At 46.3% G+C, this 24,965-nt stretch overlaps 1 protein-coding gene across 7 annotated transcripts in view; it reads right to left on the reverse strand.

The window, feature by feature from the left end:
- Positions 1-1,258: 1,258 nt before the first annotated feature.
- Positions 1,259-24,965, reverse strand: part of PLCB2 (phospholipase C beta 2) — a 62,305-nt gene continuing 38,598 nt past the window's right edge. For 6 of the 7 annotated variants that reach the window (XM_025197767.1, XM_025197766.1, XM_025197764.1 and 3 more), the window contains 15 exons: positions 24,011-24,135; positions 22,711-22,865; positions 22,157-22,321; positions 20,650-20,749; positions 20,188-20,292; positions 18,838-18,920; positions 16,735-16,831; positions 14,918-14,974; positions 12,512-12,722; positions 12,051-12,219; positions 11,186-11,262; positions 9,545-9,640; positions 6,392-6,449; positions 5,572-5,658; positions 1,259-4,036 (listed from right to left, as the gene is read on the reverse strand). In XM_025197767.1, coding sequence (XP_025053552.1) covers positions 3,764-4,036; positions 5,572-5,658; positions 6,392-6,449; positions 9,545-9,640; positions 11,186-11,262; positions 12,051-12,219; positions 12,512-12,722; positions 14,918-14,974; positions 16,735-16,831; positions 18,838-18,920; positions 20,188-20,292; positions 20,650-20,749; positions 22,157-22,321; positions 22,711-22,865; positions 24,011-24,135 — 1,858 coding nt within the window. In that variant the 3' untranslated portion in view covers positions 1,259-3,763. The other variant, XM_025197769.1, reaches the window with a different exon arrangement.

The following is a 24,965-nucleotide window of genomic DNA, read 5'->3' on the forward strand; positions in this document are numbered from 1 at the left end:
AGTTAGTCACATGTTAAGAGTTAATACCATTTCTTGCCTGCATAGCTCTGACTTGCCACTAGAGGTCTGGCAAGCAGGGGCATGGCCAGAAGCAAGGACACCTGGGCTGTATTCCTGCTCTGGGTGAGAGTGAGGGGGATCTGAGAGTAGTACATCCGAGGATGCTGAAGGACTGCAAATTGCTCATTTTATCTCTGGGGAGCAGACTGAAGTTACCCTAACACAAACTAGGTAGCACAGCCCAGAGTTAATCCTTGCTTGAAGTGGTGTAACTGCAAGATACTTAGGCCGCATTGACAAACATGGCAGACATGTCTGCAGTGCACATTCAGTTGTTCTCCATGCTGCAAGGGAGCAGTGCGGATGGGTTTTTTATACTGGGAAAAAAAAGTGGAGAAGAGCACATGGTGGCACCATGTACTGCCCAAAGTCAGAGCCTAACTGGCCAGAGCCACACTCCACTGCCAGCCAGGCTCTGTGCAGCAGGATCACTGCTGCTGCAGCCCTGGGAGGTCCCCAGGTGAGGCTGTTGGGGACAGCCCAGTGCTGGCCCCAGCCTTCCCTACCCCATGCATGCATGGCACAGCGTGCACCCCACAGCATGCATGGCACAGGTGTTCCCCAGGGACAGCTAGCAGTGGCACAAGGTATGCTGCTGCTAGTTGTTCCCAGGAATTCAAACTTCCACGCACATCTGGATGTGGCCTCAGAGGGCACTTAGTGTGAGTTAATGAGCTTGAACATGTGGATGCTCTTTAGTGCACTTTAGCATGATCTAAGTCAGGGGTTGTCAGCTGGGGGTGTGTGTACCCCTGGGGGTACTTGAGAAGGCCCTAGGGGGTATGTGTGGGTGGGCGGGGATGGAGTGCCACTGCTCCGCATTCAGCCGCATGCTACCCCCCCCTGCTTGGCGTCCAGCTGTGCCCCCCGCCCAGCAGCTGGGGATACCCTGCTCTGTGTCTTTGCTGATAGCCATCTGCAACAAATACATCTCTACTGTGGCTCATGATTTGTCTGGCTGTCGCCATTGGTAAGTACGCTAATCAAGGGACCTTCCTGTCTCTCAATAATTCCCTTTTTGTTTAGAATTAGGAAAGTACCTGAGAACAGTGAGTATAGATAATAGAGAACTATGGAAACTTAATATTCCTGTTGTCGCCCACCTGCACTGTGCTACATTTTTGATTCATTTTGTTCTCACTAACCTACCTCACCCTAAGAAAAAAAGTGTAAGAAGTTTTATAGAAATGTAATGTTTTATTTTTTTTATAAAATAAATTAAATCACAACTTTACAATACACAATCCCTTCAGCTTTTGATAAAACAGTGTATTTTTCAATGCCAATGCAATGCTACAGGGGAGATACAAGTCTCCTTTACCTGGACATCAGAGTACAGTAGGACCTTCTCGTCTTTGGTATCTGTTCTGAGCTAACTGCATGTATAGCTACATTTTAAAATACAGTCATCATTGTAGTTCTTTGGTGCAACAGTTTTTATTCCATAATCACTCTTTTCTGCTCTACCTATGTCTGCCACACCAGGCCAGCTATAGACGTAAGAAGTACAGTTCTACAATGGCAAATATCATATTGGGTAGCAGCATCTAATGCTATAAAAACCTGTGTGTGGGAATCTGTAGCATCTCTCTAGTCAGGAATACCTCTTCTTTCCCTCCAGTGTTGCCTATCAAGTTAAGTAGAAAGGTTCTGAAAACCAGAAGCACATTCTCTTATTTGTTCCTCTCTTTCTTGACTTGGAAGAGAGTTCAAAGTAGATAAAGTTTCTATAGAGAGAGACTGCTCTGTGCTCCAGCAGCACAAAGGTACACTAAAGATGGCAGCTCTAAGTTCTATGGGATTCTCTCAACAGAGAGGACATTCAGAGCTGCTGGCCTGGTCCTTTGCACCTGCTGGCAACAGACATCTATTACAGATATCAGGAGTCTGTTCATTGTATCCTGAGCAGGTCAGTCTGGAGAAGCTGACCACTGCCATCTTCCTAGCACACCTTTACCTGAAGCTCCACAGAAACAACCTACCCATTCTTGGTTCTTTTTTACACCAAATCATATCCTTTCCTACTTGCTTTTAATTAATGCTCACTGTTTACAAATGGATGGCTCTCAGGGCTGAGTTGCCTAACAAGAGATAAAAGCAGTAACAGAAATGCAATTTATCATGTAATAAGGTAAAATGACTGCTTCCAATGGAGTTAACTGCATTGCTGTTACAAGATAACATGTATGAAAACTGTGGTGTGCATAAACCATGCTGCAAGGGTGCACTGGCCAGCGACAGAACTGAGGTGACGTGCACAAAAATCCTATAGACAGCTACTGCAGAACTGGTGTAAGTGCTCTTTGACAGCCCCGCTGCCCAGGCCTTGGGGAGGAGATATATGGAGATATGAAGTACTGGTTGGGAACAAGGTAGAAGCATGATCAAAAGGCAGTGAACTACTGCTACATCTGCTTCCAGGCCCCACAGGCTGACACTGCTCTAATTTATACTGGGGGCCCCAGAATAGGGCTTAATTCCTGACATATCCCTGCTGCAAGCAGAGATGAAAAAAGAGATGTCATAGAGATTTTGCCCTGTTGTGTTCAGTTTAGTTTTATTCATTTAGTGCTTGATAGCTTTGTGGTCCAGCAGCCAGTAGAGACTGGAGTTAAAGTAGCCTCATGCACTCCCATATGCAATCACATGTGCAGCAAGTTTTAAGATTGGGGCAACCATGCTTTAAATTACACACCGTGCTGTGTATGGTTTGCCACTCAGCCTTGAGGGAACTGTCTGTACAGTCTAGCACAGGAAACTGTGCTAGAAATGACTGAGGAAAGTGGCATAACTGGGGGGAAAGCTGTTGTGTGTGGCAGTGTTATGTACAGTTCGTGGTGTCATCTGTACCGCAGGACAAGCAAAATGTTAATTGTAATTATTCCCTAAAGCTTAGTTTATGCAATACAATTCTGCCAGTATAGCCATGTTGACAACAGGCATGAAAACATCCTATAGCAAGACCCTTGGTATGGATGTAGCTCTGCTGATAGCTGAGGGTTTCTGCTGGCTTAAGGTTTTGTTGTGGGTTGGTTTTTTTTATGGCAATGGTGCTGGCATATGTCATGTCTCCACTAGAGGGCTGCACTAGCATAGCCATGCAATAATGTCTACAGTAGTGGTTTTTCCACCTTTTTTTCAGACTCGGGGTAACCCTTGGAAAATGCCAGCTCTTTGCTTTCACTTGTTTTTGACTATGGAACAAAAATAGAGTGAGTCCTCTGTTGCAAAGAACTCAGAAAGACCACAGCAGGCCAGAATCTGTTCAACTAGCACTATTTAACTAGGTTTGTGAGGGGGGAAAGTGATGTGTTGTTTGAATTTGGCATGGGGTGCCATAAGTGACACTCTCTCTTATAAACAGAATACATTTGCTGAAGTCTCAGATAATGATGGACAGCTGGCCCTGTTAGAACTGAGAGCCACAGAGCCTTTCTTGCTGCTGAAATGCCCTGATGCTAAGGTCATGCACAACATGACCAAGATCTAGCCTCTCATTGGCTGATGCCTTCAAACCTTTTCTCTCCCATATTTAGAAGGATAATAATGTAGGAAATTTCTGAAGGATTTCAGCAACTGATACAGATCCCTGGAGGGAAAGGCTCTGCCTATATATGATGGTTATTCATGGCCATAGCTGTACTACAGACCCCACTAGTGCTGGAAATGCCCTTCCAGACATGGAAGAGTGAGGAGGATTCTCTCAGAATTTGCTTTCTTGGTTCTGTGCAGATATCTCCTCATCTTGAGTCTCAGCTTTGGATAGCTCAAGCCTTGACATCTCAGCTACAGGGATCTTTTCTTCCAGTTGTTCCTTAGTGCCTTGTTCTCCCTCACTGGCATTCAGGACCTCTTCCTTCCTGACGTCAGGCTCCAAAGGGAAGCAGACTTTCAGACAGTTCTTCACCATATCTTGTACCTCCATGTTAAGGGTTTTCATTTTCTCCTTGTATTCTGCCAGTGCCTCTTGCTGGAGCTGTAAACAGAAAAATCACTCAGTGCATGACACTTGATCTGGTGTCACATCTGTAACACAGGAGAAAAAGCAAAGTTCAGTTCCACCAGGGTTACATAGAATTTTCAATTGGGAAAGTGAATTGAGTGCCAGTGAAAGGGGTTGAAGGCAGAGTGGAATGATATTTTTAGGGTGCTGACAGACATGGAAAAAACAAAACAAAACTGCTTTAACAGAAGAGAAATCATGTCAGCTTGACCAGTTCCCAGTGTCTATAGCTCACACGCTTCAGTGGGGCTTTTTGGAGCTTTTATCTAATAGCTGATTCAATCGACAGGGATATTGATTGAGCCTTATTTGATTTTGGGTTTTTTACCATGGAAAATCAGAGCTCCCCCTACCTCCTTCACTCACCAGGATGCTGGTCCAGGCCCCTCTTTCCCAAGCCACAGTCCCCTGGTCCATGCTGATGTAATTTAAAGCACGGTTGTCCCAATCTTAAAACTTGCTGCACGTGTAATTGCACATGGGAGTGCATGAGGCTGCTTGGGCCCTAGTATCCACTGGCTGCTGGGACACAAAGCTATCACTAAATGAACAAAACTGAACTGAACATAGTAGGGCAGAATCTCAGTTTTTCCAACTCTGCTTGCAGCAGGGTTATGTCAGGAATTGAGCCCTATTTGATTTCATTGAATCAGCTATTAGATAAAAGCCCCAGTGAAGAGCATAAGCTATATAGACTTTAGGCAAGCTGGGTCAAACTGATGCGATTCCTCTTCTGGCTATGTGCTGCACTCGATGTGGGGGCACACTGAGCTGGAAGTAAAGCACTGTTTTTCCCCCCCATGTCTGTAAGCACCCTTGGAGATTATCTGGTTCAGAGAGGCATGAGTTTTCATAGGTGATAGCCTACCTTGATAGCTTCTTGCAAAATAAGTTGGTTGCCTACAGAAGCTTATATCTCTCTGAATCTGCTGGTCTCGTAGGTGCTGCCCTGCCCTGTCTGCCTTCACACTAACACGACTCTCTCTCTACTCGTGCAAGGGGTTGGATTTCAAGTGCAGGAGGCTGTAGTTCTTTAGCTCAAGTACATGTACATCATGGAAGTGACGGCACTAATTTTCATAACAATCCCATCCAGTTATCTCACCCTGCTTAGGGGGGGTCATCTCAAAATCAAAAGTCTCTACTCTACTCTACCAAGGTGCCAGTTTAACTTGTCCATTTTGTAACTTTTAAACTAGCCTGGTGGAAGTTGAACAAAGCTCACTAACTCAGGTCATACAAGCCAGCAAAGCACACACAGATGGATTCTCTGTCAACTTGCATAGGTTGCTACTGACTCAGGACATAGAGATGGGTTTCATGTCATCTAAATCATTTGGCTTCTCACTTTAACTTGCATAGGATGTATTTGGAGAGGAACTAGGGGTACGTGATATATGTAACTCTGAATAGATGGAGGGTGTTCATAAAATAGCCCAAGTCCTGGTTAAGGCTAGGATATAATGTACTGAATAATCACAAAATCCTGGGGTTATCCCTGCCTTTACCTGGCTTTCTTTCTCCTTGATCTTCTGCAAACAATCTGCCTGCTTCTTTTCCAGTTTCTGTTGAAGTACGGCTGCCTTTCCTGTCATCTTTAGAAGAATAAAACAAACTCTCACATTTATGTTGTTAAACAATCCCACCCCTTCTCTGCCACCAGACACACTCAATGTGGGCCTATGACTCTACAACAAAGGAAGTTCAGGATAGCCAAAGCTGCATGTAACTTGTCAAGTCTGTGTTGCCTTTCCCTCTAATCCAACCAGTGGAATTTTTTCTTTAGTACTCAGGGTCCTGGATTCAATACTGGGGGAATCATTCTATAAACATGCTCTGTATACCAGGTCTGTGTCTGCTCAGAGGCAGAACTCTGTTGGGGACTGAGGAGGATCTCCCTAGAGGATCCACAGCTGCAGATTTACAACCATGGAGTGACTAAAAACACTGCAGTGATGCCAGGGCCTAAAGCCATATCTCTGAACAGAGGTGGTAAAAAATATTCTCTGCAGTATCCTGCAAGGTTGAATTTGCAGAATCCTGGAGAAATCACACCTGTGTTGCCTTGTCTCCAGGTCTTAAGGAAACCCGGTGAGGCTGTTGGTATCTTTAGTGAAATCGTGGCATTTTTCACCCTATCTCAGAAACCAGAGCCACTACAGATTTGAATATGCATTTACTCGAAGCTGCCAGCTTGACAGGATAAGCCACCTCAAAGAAATCCATTTTGGCTCATGCAAATGAAGTAACCATGGTTCATACACACACACACACACCATTTTCTTCAAAAACAAAGATGGTACAGCAAGTTTCCCTGGAGACACTTACCAGCTTGATAATCTGCACCACTTCTTGAATGTGCGAATTATTAATTTCTTTCTTTAATCTTCAAAAGCACAAGAGCAGCAGTTATTAATAAAATAAATCCTGTTCATCTGTTATCTTTACAGAAGGCCTCAGTCAGTCAATGTCAATAAAATTACCGTGAAATATCACATTTAATATAGTGCTGTTTACATCCATATAGAAAGACAAATAATTTATACCCTGGAAGTATACTATGTTGTATAAAAATGCACTAGTGGAAGTAGCAATTTGAAAAATGGACTTATAAAGTACAAATTATTATGACATATGCAGTATAAATGGAAGTGGCATAAGGAAAAATCTATCTTCCAAGCTAACAGGCACTAAATCTTACTGAGTAGCTAAAGAAATATTTTAATTGAGGGGGGATGCTAACAAATTATTAGACATGGACTGTAACAGGAAGCTTTCTGCAGGAGCTGGTTTTGAGCCTAGTGTGAGATGCTTGTGTAGCCAGGTGGGGCATGTCTAGGTAAGGAGTATTAGGGAAGGGAAGCATTCTTAGCTTTCACCTAGGAAAAAAGAATGGTTAGAAGAGAGGTAGCATTGCCATCCCAGTAAGGACAGTTCTGTCTCACCTCCAAGGCACTCCTAAGAATGTCACCAAGAAGCATGTCTACCTGCTTAACCCAGAAACAAGGCAATGAAGCTGCCCTAAGGGTGCCCCCAGCTCCTGAGAGAGAGATCTCTGGTATGCTTGTGTTGGTGGCAGAAAGTACTCTCAGAGTGGCTTCACTGCCTCATTTCTGGGTTTGGCGTGTGTGGAGCCGATGAGCAGGGCATGCCTCTTGGAGGTGCTCTTAGAAGAACAGTGGAAGGGGTAGCGGCAAGTCCTAAGAGGTTAAACAAAGCAGAGTGCAGATCAGCTAGGATAAGGGAAAGATATAAAAATGGACAGCAGTACTGATAACCAGGGATCCAGGTTTTCAGTTTCCCACAGAAAAACAAAAAAAAAAATGTGGATTTTCCCTTTTAGTCAAGAAAAACATGGATTTTTCAATTAAGTGGAGAAACATGTGGAATTTACTCCTTTGCAAAGAGCTTTCTGCAAGCCGGCAGAGTTCCAGCCTGCAAGGGGCTGGGGGGAGCGGGAGAAGGGCAATCAGGCAGAGGGCACCATGGCACATGCACATGGCCACCAGGCAGCCTGGAGAGTAGCTCCCGCAGGTAAATCTGGGAGTGCAGTGGGGGTGGGGGAATTAAGGCCACCATAGGGAGGGAGTTGGGCAGAGTAGGGCTGGGGCTGGTGTCCAGCCAGGCAGTGTTGGGGATTTGGGGAATGGAGCTGAAATGCATGGCTGTAGGGCTCCAGCAGAGGACAGGATGGAGCCGCAGGTGGCTCATTTGGGGACCGGTGGAGGGCAGCTGGTTCTCTACAACTGCGCGTACTCTTGGGGGGCAGGGGCTGGCACATGCCCTCCAGATATGTGTGCGGGGCAGGTGCAGGCTGCCTGCTGTGGGCTCAGGCAGGGGAGGCAGTTCCCCACCACTGCACACACTCCTGGGAGAAGGGTGGGGACCAGTGCCCTCCAATCTGTGTGTGGGGCAGGGGTAGGGGCAGGCTGCCCACTGCGGGCTCAGGCTCCCCACCCTGCTGCTCTCCCCCTGGGGTCTCCATAGCCCAACGGGCAGGACCCAGCATGGCAGGGCATAGTAGGGCTGGGCAGGGAAGCTCCTTGATGCTGCAAGCTCTGCACTGCCTTGGCGATATGACCCCTGTACACCTGGTGGCAGTGTGGGTGGTGGCATGGAGCTGTCCCTCACAGCTCCAAAGCCCCAGGGGAAGGACATCAGGGCAGGGAGCCCAAGCCTGTAGCAGGCAGCCCACCCCCATCCTGTATTCAGATCTGGGGGGCACGTGCCTCCCCCACACCCCGGGAGTGTGCACCGTGGCAGAGAGCCAGCCCCCCTCTGTTCAGGCCCCTGGGGGAGGGGGAGCTGGGCTCCGCACTCTGCTCCCTGCTCAGGCTGTAGCAGCTGCTGCCTCCTGCAGGCAGCAGTTGGGGCTCAGCCACTGCTACAGGGGGTAGGGGGCTGTGTACCTGGGTCCCTGGCTCTGTAGGCCTGGTGGCTGGGGGCCCCCTCCAGCAGGGCTGGGGGAGTGCAGGGGGCTGTGGGTGGAGGTGAGGGGCACTAGAAGGGCCAAGGGGCTGGGAGTGAGGGGCACCAAGAGGGCTGGGGGTCTGTGGATGGGGAGTAAGGGGCCTGGACCTGCATCCTGATGAGCAAAGGCAGAGGGAACTCTGATTTTCTATGATAAAAAACTCCAAATCAATACCAAAATATATAGGTATTTAGAATGCATTTTATCATAGTGATTGAAGCATGAGTAGGCTACCAAATTGCTTTAAATTTGTAAATATAGCAATAAAACATTGTGTTCAATTGATCTCTCTCTCTATGTAGAGGTGTTGCATTTTAATCACAGATTTTGGGGTTTATAATCAGAAAATTTGTGACTTTTTTTTTTTAATCAAGGAAAACTAGGATCCCTGCTGATCACCCTTGAGATAAATACCATATGGAGACTCTCCTCCCTGCTTGCTTGCTTTCCTATCAGGGTTTGGGAATTTCAGTTGAAAAATCTTCATCTGTTTTTAATGACATGCAGAGTATCTGCATATGGACTCCTTAGGCTTGGCTTTGAGAGATGCTAAACACTTGCTCCACAGGTGAGTTGGGAGATCGGCCACTTATGCACTGCATGGAACTGATTTATCTGACTCCTTTACACAGAGAGCACATAGCAGTACAGGGAGGAAGGTACCAAAGAGCAGAGTGCAGGCAGGACATAGCTACTGCCATTAGAGAGCAGACACTTTTCCTGTGGAGCATAGGGGCATATATATCAGGACATGATGGCAACAAGTGATTGTAAGTTGGGAGAGGGATAGACAGGCCAGGTCAACCATACCAACTAACAGCAGAGCTTTCCTCCAAGAGGGCATGAAATAAAAGATAGGAGGAAAAACACCATATAAAGGTTTCCCTTCCATGGCCAACTTAGCCACCTTCAGATCTCCCTAGTGGTGATAAAGGCTACAGTGCACTGTACTGCCCCGGACATGGACTGTACTTTGGGCAGACCACACCCAGCATTGTCCACTGTGGTACCTTTCCTGAGCAGCCTTGTCACTGGTACTCCGGATTTTGGTTTGGATTCGGTCCAGTCGCTTTGCCTCTAGCTTCTTCTTCATCTCTTTGATATCACTGTAGCGAAAGGGATGCATCACGGATGGGAAGACCATCACCCATTGTATACTTTAGATCTATGAAACACAGGCTGCTACACAAATAAACTCCTGGAGTGTGTCACACTCCAGAAAGGCAAATTTGTTAGTGAAGGAAAATGTCATAAAAGATCTAAAATTAAAATCAGACCTTTTGTTTACAGCATTTAAGATGCTCCTTACCCAAGGTGAGTCAGACCCAGGAGACAGGAGAAAATAACCCAGGTCTAATGTGCAAGTCAAACAAATTCATACTCATTACTTCTCAACACCTTGTTACACTTGGTCTCTTTTAGAACATTCCTAACAGACTCATGTCCCTAAAGAAAAAAGGAAGCAAGAGAGTACTTGGAACAAAAGACGAGTTATACTAGAAGGCTACTGGAGTCCAACAAATATTTTTGGAAAAACAGAAATCTAGCTCACTAAAAGTTCAAATAAAGGCACATCACATATGGCATGGAACATAAAGTAAAACTTATAAGGGAATTAGAATAGCAAATAACCAAAGAGAAAAACAAGATGAAATCAGACACCTGCAACTGATGACTATAAAGCTAGTAACATGATGCAGATGAGCAAGGGTGCTTGTACAAGTGACAGGGGTTTAGTCCTTAGAAAAGGCAAGTGCAATTCCAGGATGCATCCACTGAGTTATTTCCGTGAGAGATGGAGAAGTGTTAATGCCGCTATACACAAGGCCTGGTGAGAGCTCATTTGGAAACTGGGCACAGTTCCAGGCACCCATGTTCAAAGTGGAACAGGAACAGAGAAAGGTCATGAAGATAAGCAGAGGAACACAGATGCTCATACGTGAGAAGCCTAAAAGAGTTTGGTTTGTAGGGTAGTAAAATGAAGGGTGAGAGTTGATGTAATTGCTGCCTATAAATAAATACACTTGAGCTAAACCCAGAGAGGGAGAGGTGTTATTTAAGCTAACGGTAGTGCTAGTACAAAAAAAAAATACTTACAAATTAGCCATGAATATAGTTACACTGGAAATTAGAGGAAGCTGTCTAATCATCAGGAGAGTGAGGGGCAGGGGCAGGCCTAGACCATGAGGAGAGGTGGGAGCAAGGAACAGCATTGGTTTTAAGGTGGACCTTGATCAGCTTATGAAAGGGATGATAAGATGTGGTGGTTGTGACAGCAGGGGATGGGTGCCTGTGATCCAGGAAGTTGCTTCTGGTCCTATATTCCTATCTCCCTAGAAGAAAAAGGGCTGGCCAGCTAAAACAGGCTGGCTAAAACAGATTGACCAGCTAAAACATCTCTACGTGATACTACCTGTAAAATGCAAAACAGAGGATTCAGGAGACCTGAGCCACCTTCCCATCTCTGCCACTGACTTACTGAGTGACCTTGGACAAGTCATGTAACTGGTGCTTCCATTTCCTCTCTTGTATAGTAAAAAGAACACTGTTTACCAACCTCAGCACAATACTTTGAGGTCTATTAATGAAAAGCCCTATATTGAATAAGAGGCTTGTATTATTCCTTTGTTGTTCAAATGCTCAGAACTTACCTTTCCGATGATTCCTTTAGTGCCTTCAGCTCAACTGCCTGTTTCTCTTTGGCTAACTCCATTATTTTGGAAATTTGCTGTTCAAAGGATCAAAAAACAGTGCAGTCAGGATCTGACTTCTCTGCTCTGCCCATTAAGTATACTATCCAGTTAATCAGCCTGGCTATGCAAACTTAGATTGATGCCTGTGGACCAAACTGTGCTGGCGGACTATAGCTGGCCTCTATCAGTGGAGCTGTCTTTGTGGGTTTTGTCACAGTACTGAAGGTTATACTGTGCGTGCAGTTTTCCTACCTTTTGGTCTGTGTGTGTGTGTAGATGCAATGAGTGCACTTTATGTAGGGTCTCTGCGATGCACTGAGTTTGCAGGAAGTTATGGGTAGTGTCATTGGGCTGTGTTCTGACTTCTGGTGTTCTCTCTCTGGCGGTGTTCTGCCTGTGGGTGTTCATCTGAGGGCACTACAGCTATTGATGGCCTCTAGAGTATGTTCCACAGAAGTAAGAGTCTGAGAGACTGACAGAAGGCAAATGCAAAATGCCCCCATATCTCAAGAGAAGCAAGAAGAGGGGGAGGCCCCTGGAACAGGGCCCAGAATGGGTGTGGTGGGAGGATGCTGTGTGAACATTGTGCCTCTGGGGGCAGTAAGGTTCTGAGCATTCTTTGATAACAACTGAAGCAGAATATAGGAATGATGTGCTGTTTCCATGTGCCACTGGTGGTGTGTTCAGGGGCATCTTTGCACCTGGCTGTGTCTACAGTGCTCTGTTGGTGGCAGTTAATTGAGGTGGAACTCCTGTTGCTGCAACATCCTGGGTGGGTCCCACCATGTCTGGAAGTCCCTGGAAGTATATGTGCAGGCCTTACCTCTGTGGCATGCTGCTCTTTTTTCTTTCGAATGCCATCATAGAGTTCTTCCCCCAGTTGGTTGAGGTCAATCTCCAGGCTCTCCTTCAGTTCCCAGACTTGGCTGTCAGTGCAGTCTGCCATCTCGGCAGGATTCACTCCTGCATTGATCTCCTCTGTAGTCAGACTCCTGCAACATCAGGTAAAGGAATAATGGACGCTGTAGCAGCACAGGTGATGCCTAACCATCCTCCATACTCTGCCACCTCTTGTTGCATGAAGGAGGCTTCCAGTACCCCACTGAGAGAGGACATGCAATGCCCTGCAAAGCCACAGAAGTTTGTGACAGCCCCGTGCCTGTGTCAGGGTGGGGAAGCACATGGCTCAGGTCTATTTCTCTGTGGGAAGCACTCCAGTGTGTGGGAACAGCGGGCCTCCTAAGTGCCACTTAACACAGGGTAGTTCCTTGCGCTATTTTATACCTTTTCTTCTTTGGGATTTTCCCAGAGCACATTTTCCACTTGCCACTCTGGCTGCTCCGCTCTGGGAAGAGGACCAAGTATCTCTGCAGCAGCTCCTCCCTGCGCTTGCTTCCCTTCCGCTCCAGCTCTTTCAGCTCCTTTTCTTGCTTTTTTAGCAGCTTCTGAAAAAGCTTCATTTTCTGCAGTTCCTCAATGCTGGCCGTCTGCAGCTCTAAAATACAATGAATCAGCAGTCCTGATTGCCTGGTTAACCACCTGCTTTCCACACAGACTTTCCTTCCATATTCTCGTTTCTGTTTATTTTCAGGCTGTTTTTCCAACACTGCCCCCAGCACAAGGACAACCACCAGGCCAGCACAGCAATTGGTGGGTCCCTGGCTTGGATGCACATCAGTAAAAACATCAGCTTTCCTGGGAGACAGAATAGTTGTTTTGTGACATTTTGCCACAGGCAGCAGATCTGGAACTGCTCAAACACAGGAGCTTTCCTGTGCAGGATAGGGCTAGCTGTGTTAGCTCTGGGCTGTCTCCCTCAGGATCCCCTCATGTGGAGCATGTGTTAAGAGCATGCCCTGAGGCAGGAGATCAATGCAGCTGTGGCTGCTGTGCTCCAGCTATTTACAGCTACTGCCCCGTCTCCTTGGGTCATTGGCAGCAGAGCATAAACTTAGCCATCCTGCAACTACTTTGGCTGGAAGACAAAAAGGGCCCTACCTGGGTCAGAAGGGAGAAAGATGACAAAGCTCTCTGCTGTTCTTTTGCCTGGGCTGAGCCTAGAGGATGAACTAGGTCCCCTGTCTGGTGCTGAAACTGAGGTTGATACTGCTATGGGCAGCTGGCCTGAATCAGTGAACCTATAGACTCACTTTTTCATACAGTTGCTGCTTACAGTTAACAAAAGCCCCATGTTGAATCTCAAGTATGTTAATATGTGGGTGTAGCAGGAGGCTTGGTGCTCCTGCTACTTTAAGAGAAGACATTGCAGATGAAGCAGTCTGCAGGTACCACAGGACACAATCAGAAGTCACATGACCCAAAAGGGGGTAGGGCTTACAGGATATAAGCCCAGAGTCTGAGCTGGGGCAGTAGTCTGATTCTGGCAGTAAAGATGCGAAGAATTGAGCAGCAGGGCTGCAGCCAGGCTCCTGGCAAACACCAAAGCTGGGGTAAGCAGACCAGTGGTTTCAGCAGCCCAGAAGTGGGACCAGGGCCTGAAAGATAAGAGCCAAATCCAAAGAGCAGGGCCACAGCAGAATGGTTATGACAGCAAGGAAGGTCAGAGACCCATAGTCCGCAAGGGGTAGAGAGGCAGAGTCAGCAACTTGTGGCTCAGGAGGTGCAACCAGGGCCAGGGAGCCCGGAGGTCTGAACTGGCTTAGGAGCAGTGCCCAGGAGGGGCTAATGGTCAAGGAGGAGCCATGGCTGGAGATCCCTGGGGCCAGGGAGCCCAGAGATCTCAGTTGGCCTAGGAACAGAGCCAGGGTCTAAGGCAGGGCTAGGCAACATTTTTGGCCAGAGTGCTGAAAAAACCAAAATGTCTACCTTGAAGGGTGCTGGAGTGCTGATATGCTGGAGCCCAGAGCAGCTGTTTGCAGCCCCCGAGCTGCAGCCGGCCCACGGAGCCCCGTCTGCTTGCAGCCTCCCAGCCGTCTGCTGGGAGGCCTGGGCTCTGTGGCTGGCAGCAGCGGCTTAGACCCTGGGCTGGTGGTGGTGTGCTGAACAAAATGGCTTTGTGTGCCATGCTCAGCACACATGCTAGGGGTTGCTGACCCTGGTCTAGGGAGAGGGACCAATGGCTGGGAGGGTCATGGCCAGAGACCAACAAGAGTCAGGGACCCACAGTCCAGAGAAGAGCAAAGTCAGGGTCAGGGGCCCAATGTCTCAGGAGAGACAAGACTGGGGTCAAGGACCCAGGGCTGCACCTAGGAGTAGCCAAGTTGGGCGAAGTGCCTGGGTGAGGGCATAGAGACACAGCTTGATGGCAGACAGTGACACCTGTGAGGTATGGGTCTGGTGTAAGGGATGGTTGGAGCCATGTAATAAGCCCCTAAGTAGCTGAGTAGTGAGACCTAAGCTCAGGAGTGGATGAGATCTCACTCAGCGATCCTAAGGGCAACCTTTGTTTTCTAAGTACTTATTTTCATTAAGGTGTGGCAGCTGAGCAGAAAGGGGAGAATGCTTAAGGGACCAAGGGCATAACAGGCACAGGGTGACCAGCAGCATGCATCATAGCCATCCCTGGTGTCCTAGCCTGTTACAGTGGGATATACACATGCGAGGATGTATATAGAGATGTTAATTACTGATTAACATGGATTTAGTGTTAGGACACCAGACACATCACCCCACTATGCAATGAAATAAAACTGGGGTCTCAAACCTTATAAGTAAGCAGGGTGGAGTTACCTGTAACCTCCTTAGCAGCTTCCTTTACAGTTTCTTCCTTTCCCACAGCCATGGTTCCTGAAATCACAAAGGGAATTCTCGTTCACATGCTTCTAGGACTTCTGACTTGAAATGGAGCAGTGGATCATGAAATGTCTCGGGGCTGTTGGCGTTTTCCTCCATTCCCACTCTTGAGGAAATTTAGGCTTTGGAACACCACTGCTTAGGCTTGGGTGAGGGCTCTGAGACTGGGGGTGGGGCTTGCATTACTGCATCCACTACGCTTGCTGCCATCTCTGCTGGTTTTCAAGAAACCTTATACCCTGATGTACTAATGGATTTTAGATGGCACTCAGAGGTCAGCTGAAGCAATCAGTAGAATATCTAACAATCTTCAGTAAGCCACAAATACAATGTGATAGTGTCAGTAATGGCTCAGTCATGTGAGGTACAAAAAGCCATTAACTGGACTTCAGTGGGACATGAGAGCACTCAGAACTTCAAAAGAGGCAATCAGTAACTCCCAGAATTGCCCTCAAACACTGTAACACTTGAAAGAAGGTGCCATGGGGGTGTTTCTGAGTAAAATCAAGACTTTCAGGAAACTCAGACAGACACATTTCCAGGCCTCAAAGCCTGGGAGGACTGTAGCCTTGTCGCTCCCCACTGGTGAGGGTTGTTGTATTGTGCCCAAATTTTGGTCCCCTAGGCAACTGCCTAGTTTGCCTAATGGTTGGACTGGTCCTAGTTACAAATACTTGCCACAAGCCAGACAGCATATGGGAGTACCCAGATTACTATTTGGTCTGCTCAGAACAGCTTAAATCCTACCATCCACTAGGAGCTTGGGGCCTGATTTGCTGCTTCTTGACACCATTAGAATCTGAAGTAATGCAACTGAAGTTGTTGGTTTGGACTAATATAAAAAAGGGGCGGAAATGGCTGTAGAACTGAAACATTTGAGTCTGATATTTATATATTTCTGAAGGGAAAGGATCCTGGGTGCACATTGTTGGGGAGTCATTATAGAAGAGAGAATTTCAGCTGACTCATGTTGGAAGCCATGCATCAATGAAAAATGCAATACCAGTTCTGGTGCCATAAACTAGACATCTGTAAAAACCCAGTGACTTTCTCCTAAGCCTAGATATATTACTGTAAAGGGAATAAAAGCTGGTGCTCACCTTGTTTTAAATATGAATTCACTTTAGTAGTTGCTCTTAATGTACAAGAGAAACCATTTCCCCTTGGGAAGGTAGCTCCCTCTTAATCTGATCTCTGCTCCTTTCCAAAATTTTATCTTCCAGCAAATTGGCTGCTGGCAAAAAGATATGTGCCCTCAGCTTTGGCAAACAAACTCCTTATTTATCATTAGGGCAGATACCATTATTGCCCTTGCTCACATTGCAAGTTTCTTCCCTAGGGCAACACCAATATGGCTCAGCTCTGACCTGGAGAGATCGCAGTTAGAGGTAAGAAGAGAATTCTCTTTCCATGATCCCTGGACCTTTGATTCACCTACTGAGATTGCCAATGCTGTTAATTGGAATGGTTATACCACTGGCCACTTGGAAATAGAGTGAAAAGAGCAAGTCTCTTCACAGAGGACCCTGAAGAGTCATTGGATGGTAGCACTTTTTGGTCAGTAAACCCACTTCTGGTAAACACTTTTTGGTCAGTACTGGCCACTGTTCAAATTAAAGCAAGTGACTTAAGCCTGGAAGGCTCTGTTTCCAAAACCAGGTCCCTAGACCTTTTGGTATCCCTTCCTTTCACATTTGGACAATGGTCATCTTCCCTTCTCATTCTCTGAGTCCCACTCAAATCTACAGCTTTACCTGCTGGTCCATTTGGAGAAGCGGTACTAAGCTTCATGGTGAAATCTGCTATCCCATTGGTTTCAGCTGGCATAAGGCTCCTCTGCATGTTAGGCCTCTAAAACAAAGGTCAGAGGTGAATTAGTGCAACAGTAAAAGACACAGGAAATGGAGCTGCAGACTAAGAGACCAAACAATACAAGAATAAACCCAAGCAAATAAACTGTGCTTTCCAATTGGAGACAGTGAGGTCTCCCAAGAGCTCAGCCCTAATCTGCCCAGCTTTGTGAAACACCAGACAGCTGGGGATGGTCTTTCAGACATCATGTAAGCTCTATAATTATCACACTAAGAATTTGGCATAGCCCCCAGGAATCAGAGATTTTCTGAGATAAGCACTGAAGCCCCTGCTGCCCCTCAAAGACTGAACCACCTTCAGACAATCCAGACAGATAAGCACTCAGCATGGTCTCAGACTGAACCCATGAAGCATCGATGACTCTGAAACTCATGCAAGCTGGGGCCTACACACAAGTTAAAATACACTGATTCTGACTGCATAGGGCAAGAGGATGTGAGTTTGCAGCTGGTTCTTCTTAGAAGAAATAATAAGGTCACTTCCAGCTCCTATTACTAGATTTATGATGGTTTTAAGCAGGCTCCTAGTTGTCTGCTATGCAACTGTGTGAAATGTCTACCCTTGATTAATTAATATGATAAATATTTCTTTTGCAATCAACTCATGTTAGGCATGTCCAGACATTTGGTTCCCCAGGGAGAAGTAGCAGGGATGCACCTGCTATTTGTCCCTGGGGAATACCTGTGCCATGTGCATTTTGGTGTGTGGCATGGGGTAGGGGAGGCTGAGGCCAGCACTGTACTAGCCCCAGCAGCCTTACCTGGGGCCCTAGGGGCTCCCCAGGGCTGCAGCCATGGCAATTCTGCCATGCAGAGCCTGGCCACCAGCTGCAGCACAGCTCTGGATGGCCCAGCTCCGCTTTTCAGCAGTTTTCTTTTCCCACAGGTTTTTTGGAGGTTTTTTTGGTTTTTTGACCCCTAGATAGCCAGGGGTAAAAAAAAAAAAAATACCTGCAGGGGAAAAAAACCTGGCACACTTGGGCAGCGCACCCTTGCAGTGTGGAGAACACTGGACTGTTGTGGTATGTGGCGCTGCAAATGTGTTTGCAGTACCATGTACTGCACAACTATGCTTGTCTGGACGCACCCGTTGCGTGCAGGAAGAGTCATTCTCTATATGTGATAGATACTTCCTCCCAATTTACTTTTGTTTTGTCTAGTGGTTCCCTTGATTTTCCAAGGACACTCTTCAAAAGCTTGTGTTTTCCCTGGTTGTTAATCAGTTCCTTGATATGTTACAAACTTAGTAGGAATTCATTCAAAGTGAAACTTTCTGATAACCAATAATGAACAATTTGATTAACAGGATGTTCCTGTCAGTTATTGCTTGGGACTCTCTCTTGATTTACACAGCTACAAGAATGCTTTGAAGATGCTGAGCTAAAGGGTATAAGAGGACTGAAACAGCTAACAGGGTGCACGCTTCAAGAATGAAAGATCTCTCTGACAAGAGCTGCTGCTGCTGCACCCTAGCCATCTCAAGAAGTTGGAAGGAGCAGACCGTCTCTCTTCTTGCCTGTTTCGTGAGAAATTATCAGCTTATAGCTAAATACTGGACTTTTCTTTGGTTCGGGCTCATTCAACTGTGAGTATTTGTAGTAAATAAAGCCTTTTTGTCACTTAATGAGGTGTTGTGTCAACCCTCTGCAGGGCCATTCTTGGGAGGGTGGGGGGTGAATCGGGGTGACTGCCCCAGGCTACTTGCTTTGGGGGCCCCTGCAGAGCTGGGTGGAGCAGCCATGGTGACTCAGTGCTACTGCTGCAGGCTTCACATCCAGCTACTTGGCACCCCACCCCCCGCTGCCGAATCCACTGCTGGCTTCTTTGCATCTGGGGCATGCAGGGGTGGTGCCCTGCACAGGCTGATTTGCCTGGGGCCCCGCACCCTGCTCGGGTCATCTCTGGTCCTCTGATACTAGTCTGAGATCCCATTTCATTACTTAACAGCATGTGTGAGGTACAATTGCAACACTTGTGAATACTTACCTCTGCGGAGCCCTCCACCTTCTCTGATTTCTTGTCAGAGACATTAAAATACTTAATTGGGTTGGAGAGGGCAATGGTTAGATCTAAAAACAAAGAACAGCACCAGATTGTCAAAAGACTCATTTGATTACCCTCCTAGCCCTATCGCTTCTCCGCACTCACTGCCTTAGGGCTGTATTTACAGCCTGATTAAACCCTGCTCACAGGTAGTGCCAGGATTCTTCCTGCCCTTCTCTCTGCTGGGTCCTCTTCTACTGTTTTACCTTTCCACCTCAGGCCCAGCCTGATAACTTCACCTCCGGCCCCAATCCCCCATGAAGAGGGATGGTCGACTCTCTGGTTCTGGGAATATATTTTCCTTCATTTGTCTCTCACTGCACCTCAGCCCTACCTAGAAGTGTAAATACTTGCAATGAGAACTTCTCATGGTTTTCAGTTTCAAATCTGAAGCCCAGACTAAGGTTATTAAAGAGTACACTAAACTTTCTGATACAGCTCACCCTAATTTTGTGTGAATCCAGACTGATTTGGGGCTCCGCACTGAACTCATATGAAATTTGTGATTTCAGAAGAGTTTCTCTTTAGGTTTGGGGTTCAAATGACTTTAACGCTGGGAAAGGAATAAGCTTACCAGAGATCAAAATGAAAATAAATGTCAGTATTAATTTCTGTGGAGTCAGAACTGCTGAATTTTGCACAGCTCTGGTCATGGACAGGTTAAAGGTTCCCTGTGTGCTTCAAAAAAGGGATTTCCATTCTTCTCTTCATTCCTGAGGCCTTCTCTCTCTCTCACCACTGCTCGTATAACCCATTTCTAAGTGGGAGAGTATCCCATACTGCTATTGGGACAACACTTGCATTCTTTGTTATGTTCCCTGAATAGCTCACTTCAAAACTGAGGAAAAAAAATACTTCCTGGGAGTATTTCCAACTTTCATACCCTAGGTCAAGCAGTTCCCAAACTCTGATAGATTGCACACCACCAATTTAAAACGATGCAACCTTAAGTACCACCAGCAAATTTTTCAGTTCAGCCTTGAGTACCACCAGTAATTTGTCATAAGTTAATTATATGTTTTGTCATATAAGTTAATTATAAGAATCTGTTAACGCATACCATTGACAGGTTGTCTGCGTACCACTGGTGGTATCTGTACCACAGTTTGGGAACCACTGCTCTAGGTAATCCTTTTCTTGGCTGTTGGGCAGTAGTAGTACATAAAATCATCTCAACCCACAGAGGGAGAATAAAAGTCAACTTCTCAGGGTTCTTTCAATACACCAACAGTTTGGAGTCAAGGCTTCTGCTCCATAGAGGATACACCATGTCAGGCTTCCACAATATACTACCTGCCCAGCTGTCAGGGATGTAGTCCTTTACCTCCAGGTAAACAAAGAGAGAGGGCATAGTGAGGGGCATGTTGCTCTCACTGCGAAGGCAAACATGGTGATAGCCTGAAGTAAGGAAGCAGAAGAGATTGAGTGAGTCCCCTCTCCTTCTGGCCAAAGGCCCAACAGGGAACACAGCATGTGGTGACATGGGGAATGCAGCTGTATTAGGAAATTGTTGTTTAAACAATGGGCCCACTGAGATGAGTTTGAAAGGTCTCCCCTGCTTACAGCTGAATCTTGTAGAGACAAGACAGTGAAATGCATGGGAGTTCACCTCCTTTGTACCAAGCCCCCGAAGAATTAAGCTGCTCTAGTGGACAGTTTAGTTGAGGCTGAGATTGTGTTGTCCAGAGACAACATGGTCCCAGGGCAGTGCTAACAGACACTGAAGGTGGTGCTACAGAAAGGCTTCACTTTTACCTGAATGTACAGCAATAACGGGAATGATGCGATGACCAACAAACTTTCCCCCTTCCTCCAAAACCACAATTCGGAGGGAAGCCAACTCTGGCATCATAATCTGTGGAGAAAGCATAAGAGGTCAAAGTCCCAATGCTTTTGACTCCTAACAGGGTGTTTGTTTCACTATGTAAAAAATCAACTTCAGGAACCAATATGGGAGGAAATCACTTACTTTCTCTTTGGTAAGAGCTACTTTGTGACATTATGGGCTACAAAAATGGCCTCTAGAGTGAGAGTCAAGGGCTCCTGAACTCTAACACTGAACTGCAGAAAAAGCAATGTTTTTGCAATTTCTCAGTTGGTTTAATAAAAGGTATCGTTTTGGAACCAAGAGTTCTACATTTGTGCAACACTGAACTCTAAGACTTAGCCCCAGTATTTTTGGGTAAGTCAGTGCATGTTTCCTTCTCCCTTAGGCTGTTTTAGAAGCTGGGGATAATACCAGCTCACACTAAAGGTGAAGTTACAGGTGACACTTAGACCACGTTAAGGGCACTTAAAACACAAGTGTCTGTATGCCAGAGCTTGTTAATTCATGCTAAAGTGCCCTCCGAGTGTCTTAAAGTTACAACACTTCAGGTGAAAGTTAACTCTCGGCCATGCTACCTAGCTTGTGTTAGACTAACTTCTGTCAAATCTGCTGAGATAACTGAGCAATTTGCAGTGAATCTGCGCATCCCAAGGTACAGTACACCACTCCCAGGCCCCCAACCACCACCCAGAGCAGGGTGTCTTGGCTCCAAGGCCTACCCCTGCTCACCAAACCTCCAGTGACAAGTCACAGCTGTGCAGGCAAGAAACAGTATTAACCCTTAGCATGCAACTGCTCACAGCATGTTCTAACTTTAACACTGCTTAACATTTTACAGCTTTAGTATAGTCTAAGTGTAACATGTAACTTGAAGGCAAAAGTAAAAGCTTCCCCTATTTTTTCACAAGGGTGCTGGGAGAAGATGGGAGTTAACATATTCACAGGTCTTTGCTCATGTATGGCTCTATATCAAGGTTCAAAATTATTATTACTTTTGTGCTTTCTTCCCATATCCTCACAGCTGAACACCAAATCAATATTTCTGGGCAGAGCTGTACGGGAGCCATAACCTGATTTGTCTTGCAACTTCCCATTATTCCACGATGTGTCCCAGAAATCACTGTTCCTCATACTATGAAGCAACAACGTAGCTGCATTTCCTCTTGCCTCTTTTGTTTCCCTGTGCTTGGAGATTCTCAAGGCCAATTTGATTAGAAAATTTAGCTGAAGATGCACACAGAGCCTTTTGGCCCATGGATTTCCAAAAATGTCCTCAACAGCCTTCCATCTGTAGAGGAACTTGTGGCTCTTACAATCTCCAGAAAAGACTCTTAGGGACCTATGAATTCTCGGGAATATATAGCCCATGGGATATCCAAAAAGCACTCCCTGTGGTCAATGAGATCTTTACAGGCCTTTAATTTGAGTTGTTACCTTTTCAAAAGCAAAAACTTCCTCCTTCCATACAGGGTTGATGGAGTTAGCAGTCGAGGTCAGTTTGGTTCTATATTTGCGTTTTGTGTCACCAGGCAACCCAAACAATTCTACTTCCACATATGTCTTCACACTGCGTTCAGAAAGGAACTGGCCAGAAAGAATCTAAGAACAAGCCAAGAAACAAAAAGTCGTAGGAACGTCCTATAAACTTCCTCCAGCCTCAGAGCTGCCTCTTCTGCTGCCTGCCCCCACTTCTCTCTCTTCTCCAGCCCACTCTCCAGCTTCACCTGTCTCTGTTCTTTTCCTCCACCATCCTCCCTCTGCATCATCACAGCCATGGATCATTCCCTGTGGCAGATGCTAATTTTCCATTTTCACGCGATTATGATTAATTTTAAACAGTGAAAGGCCTTGAAGTTGCCATAGTAACACTCTCACGTGAAGTTATGGGTTCATTTGCTATTAAGAGCCCTGCTGGGTAATAAACAGAAGGGACATAGGCGCTACTTATATCCCTGCTGTGCATGCACAGTGCCGTGGTTTGTACTTGCCGTTATCGACAGGCTGCTTGCCACCACCACGTCAATGCGGTGAACAGAGAAAGGGTCAAACTGCTTGTCTGGACGCCGCATGAATTCGTGTTTGAGGAGGTAGCCACTCTGGCCATTGAACTCAAAGAGAGCCATATTTTGTTGCATAGGGAGGTCTGGGGGAGACAGACAAACAGACACAGAGAGAGGAATTTCTGTGAGGACACACCAGTACAGACCATACGTTTTAAGGAATGGACAGGAACACTGCACGTAGACAGTATCTTTCATCCTGAGATCACACAGAACGTTTCAAATGTGAAATACGCTTGTTAGCCTCCCAGCCTTCTTTTGGGAAAGGTATCATAGTACTTGTTACCCAGAGGAGGAAACTAAAGCATAGCAATGAAGGGACTTTTTCATGGTCACATAGACAGCCAGTAGCAAAACTAGACCAAGAGTCTTCTCTGCAGTACCTCTGCCTCAGCCTGAGCTTCCCCACTCCCATTCTTTCCTCTCTCCATCCCAGTTTGTCTGTTCCTATATTAAGGTACTCTGCTCCCTTCCTTGCCATCCACTCTCCCCTTCCTTCTTTCCACACTCTAGATTCAAGACAATCTCTTCAGTCTTTCACATTTCACTCTCCCATAATTTTCCTTCCCCCCTTCTCCCACTTTTCCTCTCCACATCCCACAAAACTCCTCCTGCACCACCACACTGCACATCCTCAGAGAGAGCAGGGAGAGATTTGGGGTCTTGGATGCCTTTCTCTTCTGTATGGCTTCACCTTTGTCAGATGCTATCAGAAGCGGACAGAGAAGGTGCACCCCACCCTTCCCAGATCAGCACACTGGTTACAGCAGCAGAGAGGGAAAAGCAGAGAGTGTGGTAAAAGGCAGCTCCTCTTTTTCAAGACTGGCACTTAGTTGTGTGTGCTGCCTTAGAGGAAAGGCTTGACCTCCAACACCAGAATGCTCTACACAGATTAAAAATGAGATTGCACTGGCCTACAATGTTGTCTACTGCATAAAGTGTGTGTGTGTGTGTGTGTGTGTATGTGTGTGTGTGTGTGTGTCCATCCAGAGAGACAGCTATTGCACTGAAGGACTGTATGAACCTTTCCAGTTCTCTGGAAAAGGGGTGCAGGGCAGGCACCAAGTCAGACAGGAAGATTGTGACAGGAAACGAAGTAGAGAAAACAAACATGCTTGGGGACCAAGGGCAGTACTGGGAAACACCATTAAAGGGAAGAGGAGGAAATAACACAGGATTTGAGCATAACTCTTTCCTAGAAGAAGCCCTGGGACAGTTTGTAACTCACCCAGGGTCTGGAAGTTTAACGCCACCATCTGACAGCCGACATTCCAGAACATCTGGGGCATGTAGTTGGATGAGTCCATCCGGGTGCCTTTGGGGTAAATCCGGCTCATCTGTCGCTTGTTATATCTGTGGTTACTTTATAGGAAACAGGTCCAGAGTAGACTACTGATCTCCCTGTGCTCTGGGGCTTGCTCACAGCTATAGGCTGCTTACAGACGTGGGAAACCAACAAACAGCGCTTTACCGGAAGAGGAAGTGCATTAGTTTGATCTGGCCCCCCAGTGTCTGTATAGACTGGGCACATCAGCAGGACTTTTTGGTGTTTTTATCTAAAGCTGATTCAATCAGCTATTAGATAAAAGCACCAAAAAGCCCTGCTGAAGCACACAATCTATATAGACATTGGGCGAGCCGAGTCCAACTAATTCAATGCCTCTTCTGGGCATATGCTGGGTTTGGTGTGAGAGTGCGCTGAGCTGGAAGTAAAGCTGTTTTTTCATGTCTGTAAGCAGCCTTAGATCATAGTTTTCTTTAGCTCTTAAGTGGTTATTGGATACTCAGAAACATCCCATATTATAAATAGCAGAGGTCATATCTGAGACAGAGCCTTTCCATTCAGCTCTGCATGGTGGGCTCCGTGCTTTGGAACAAGCACTGGGTGTACCTGACTGCACCTTCTAGAGAGACTTTGGCATGAGCTACACATCCCTGAAATAATATTACTGTGTCTCTGGTATCTGAGTTCGAGGTACTTTTCATGAGTTAATAAGGTATCAAGGCCAAAAGCAAGTAATGTCTGTGTTTTATCCAGTAAAACATGAAGAAGAGTGTCTTACTTCCAAAAAACGTCTCTAATTCTATCCTAACTATGCTATTGATCCAATAAAATATATCACCCAGAGAAATCCTTTCCCCTGTTCTATCCAAGCATTTTAGACTAACACTTGGGACTGTGT

Source organism: Alligator sinensis, unplaced genomic scaffold, assembly GCF_000455745.1.
Source record: "Alligator sinensis unplaced genomic scaffold, ASM45574v1 scaffold262_1, whole genome shotgun sequence".
In the NCBI taxonomy this organism is placed as follows: Eukaryota; Metazoa; Chordata; order Crocodylia; family Alligatoridae; genus Alligator; species Alligator sinensis.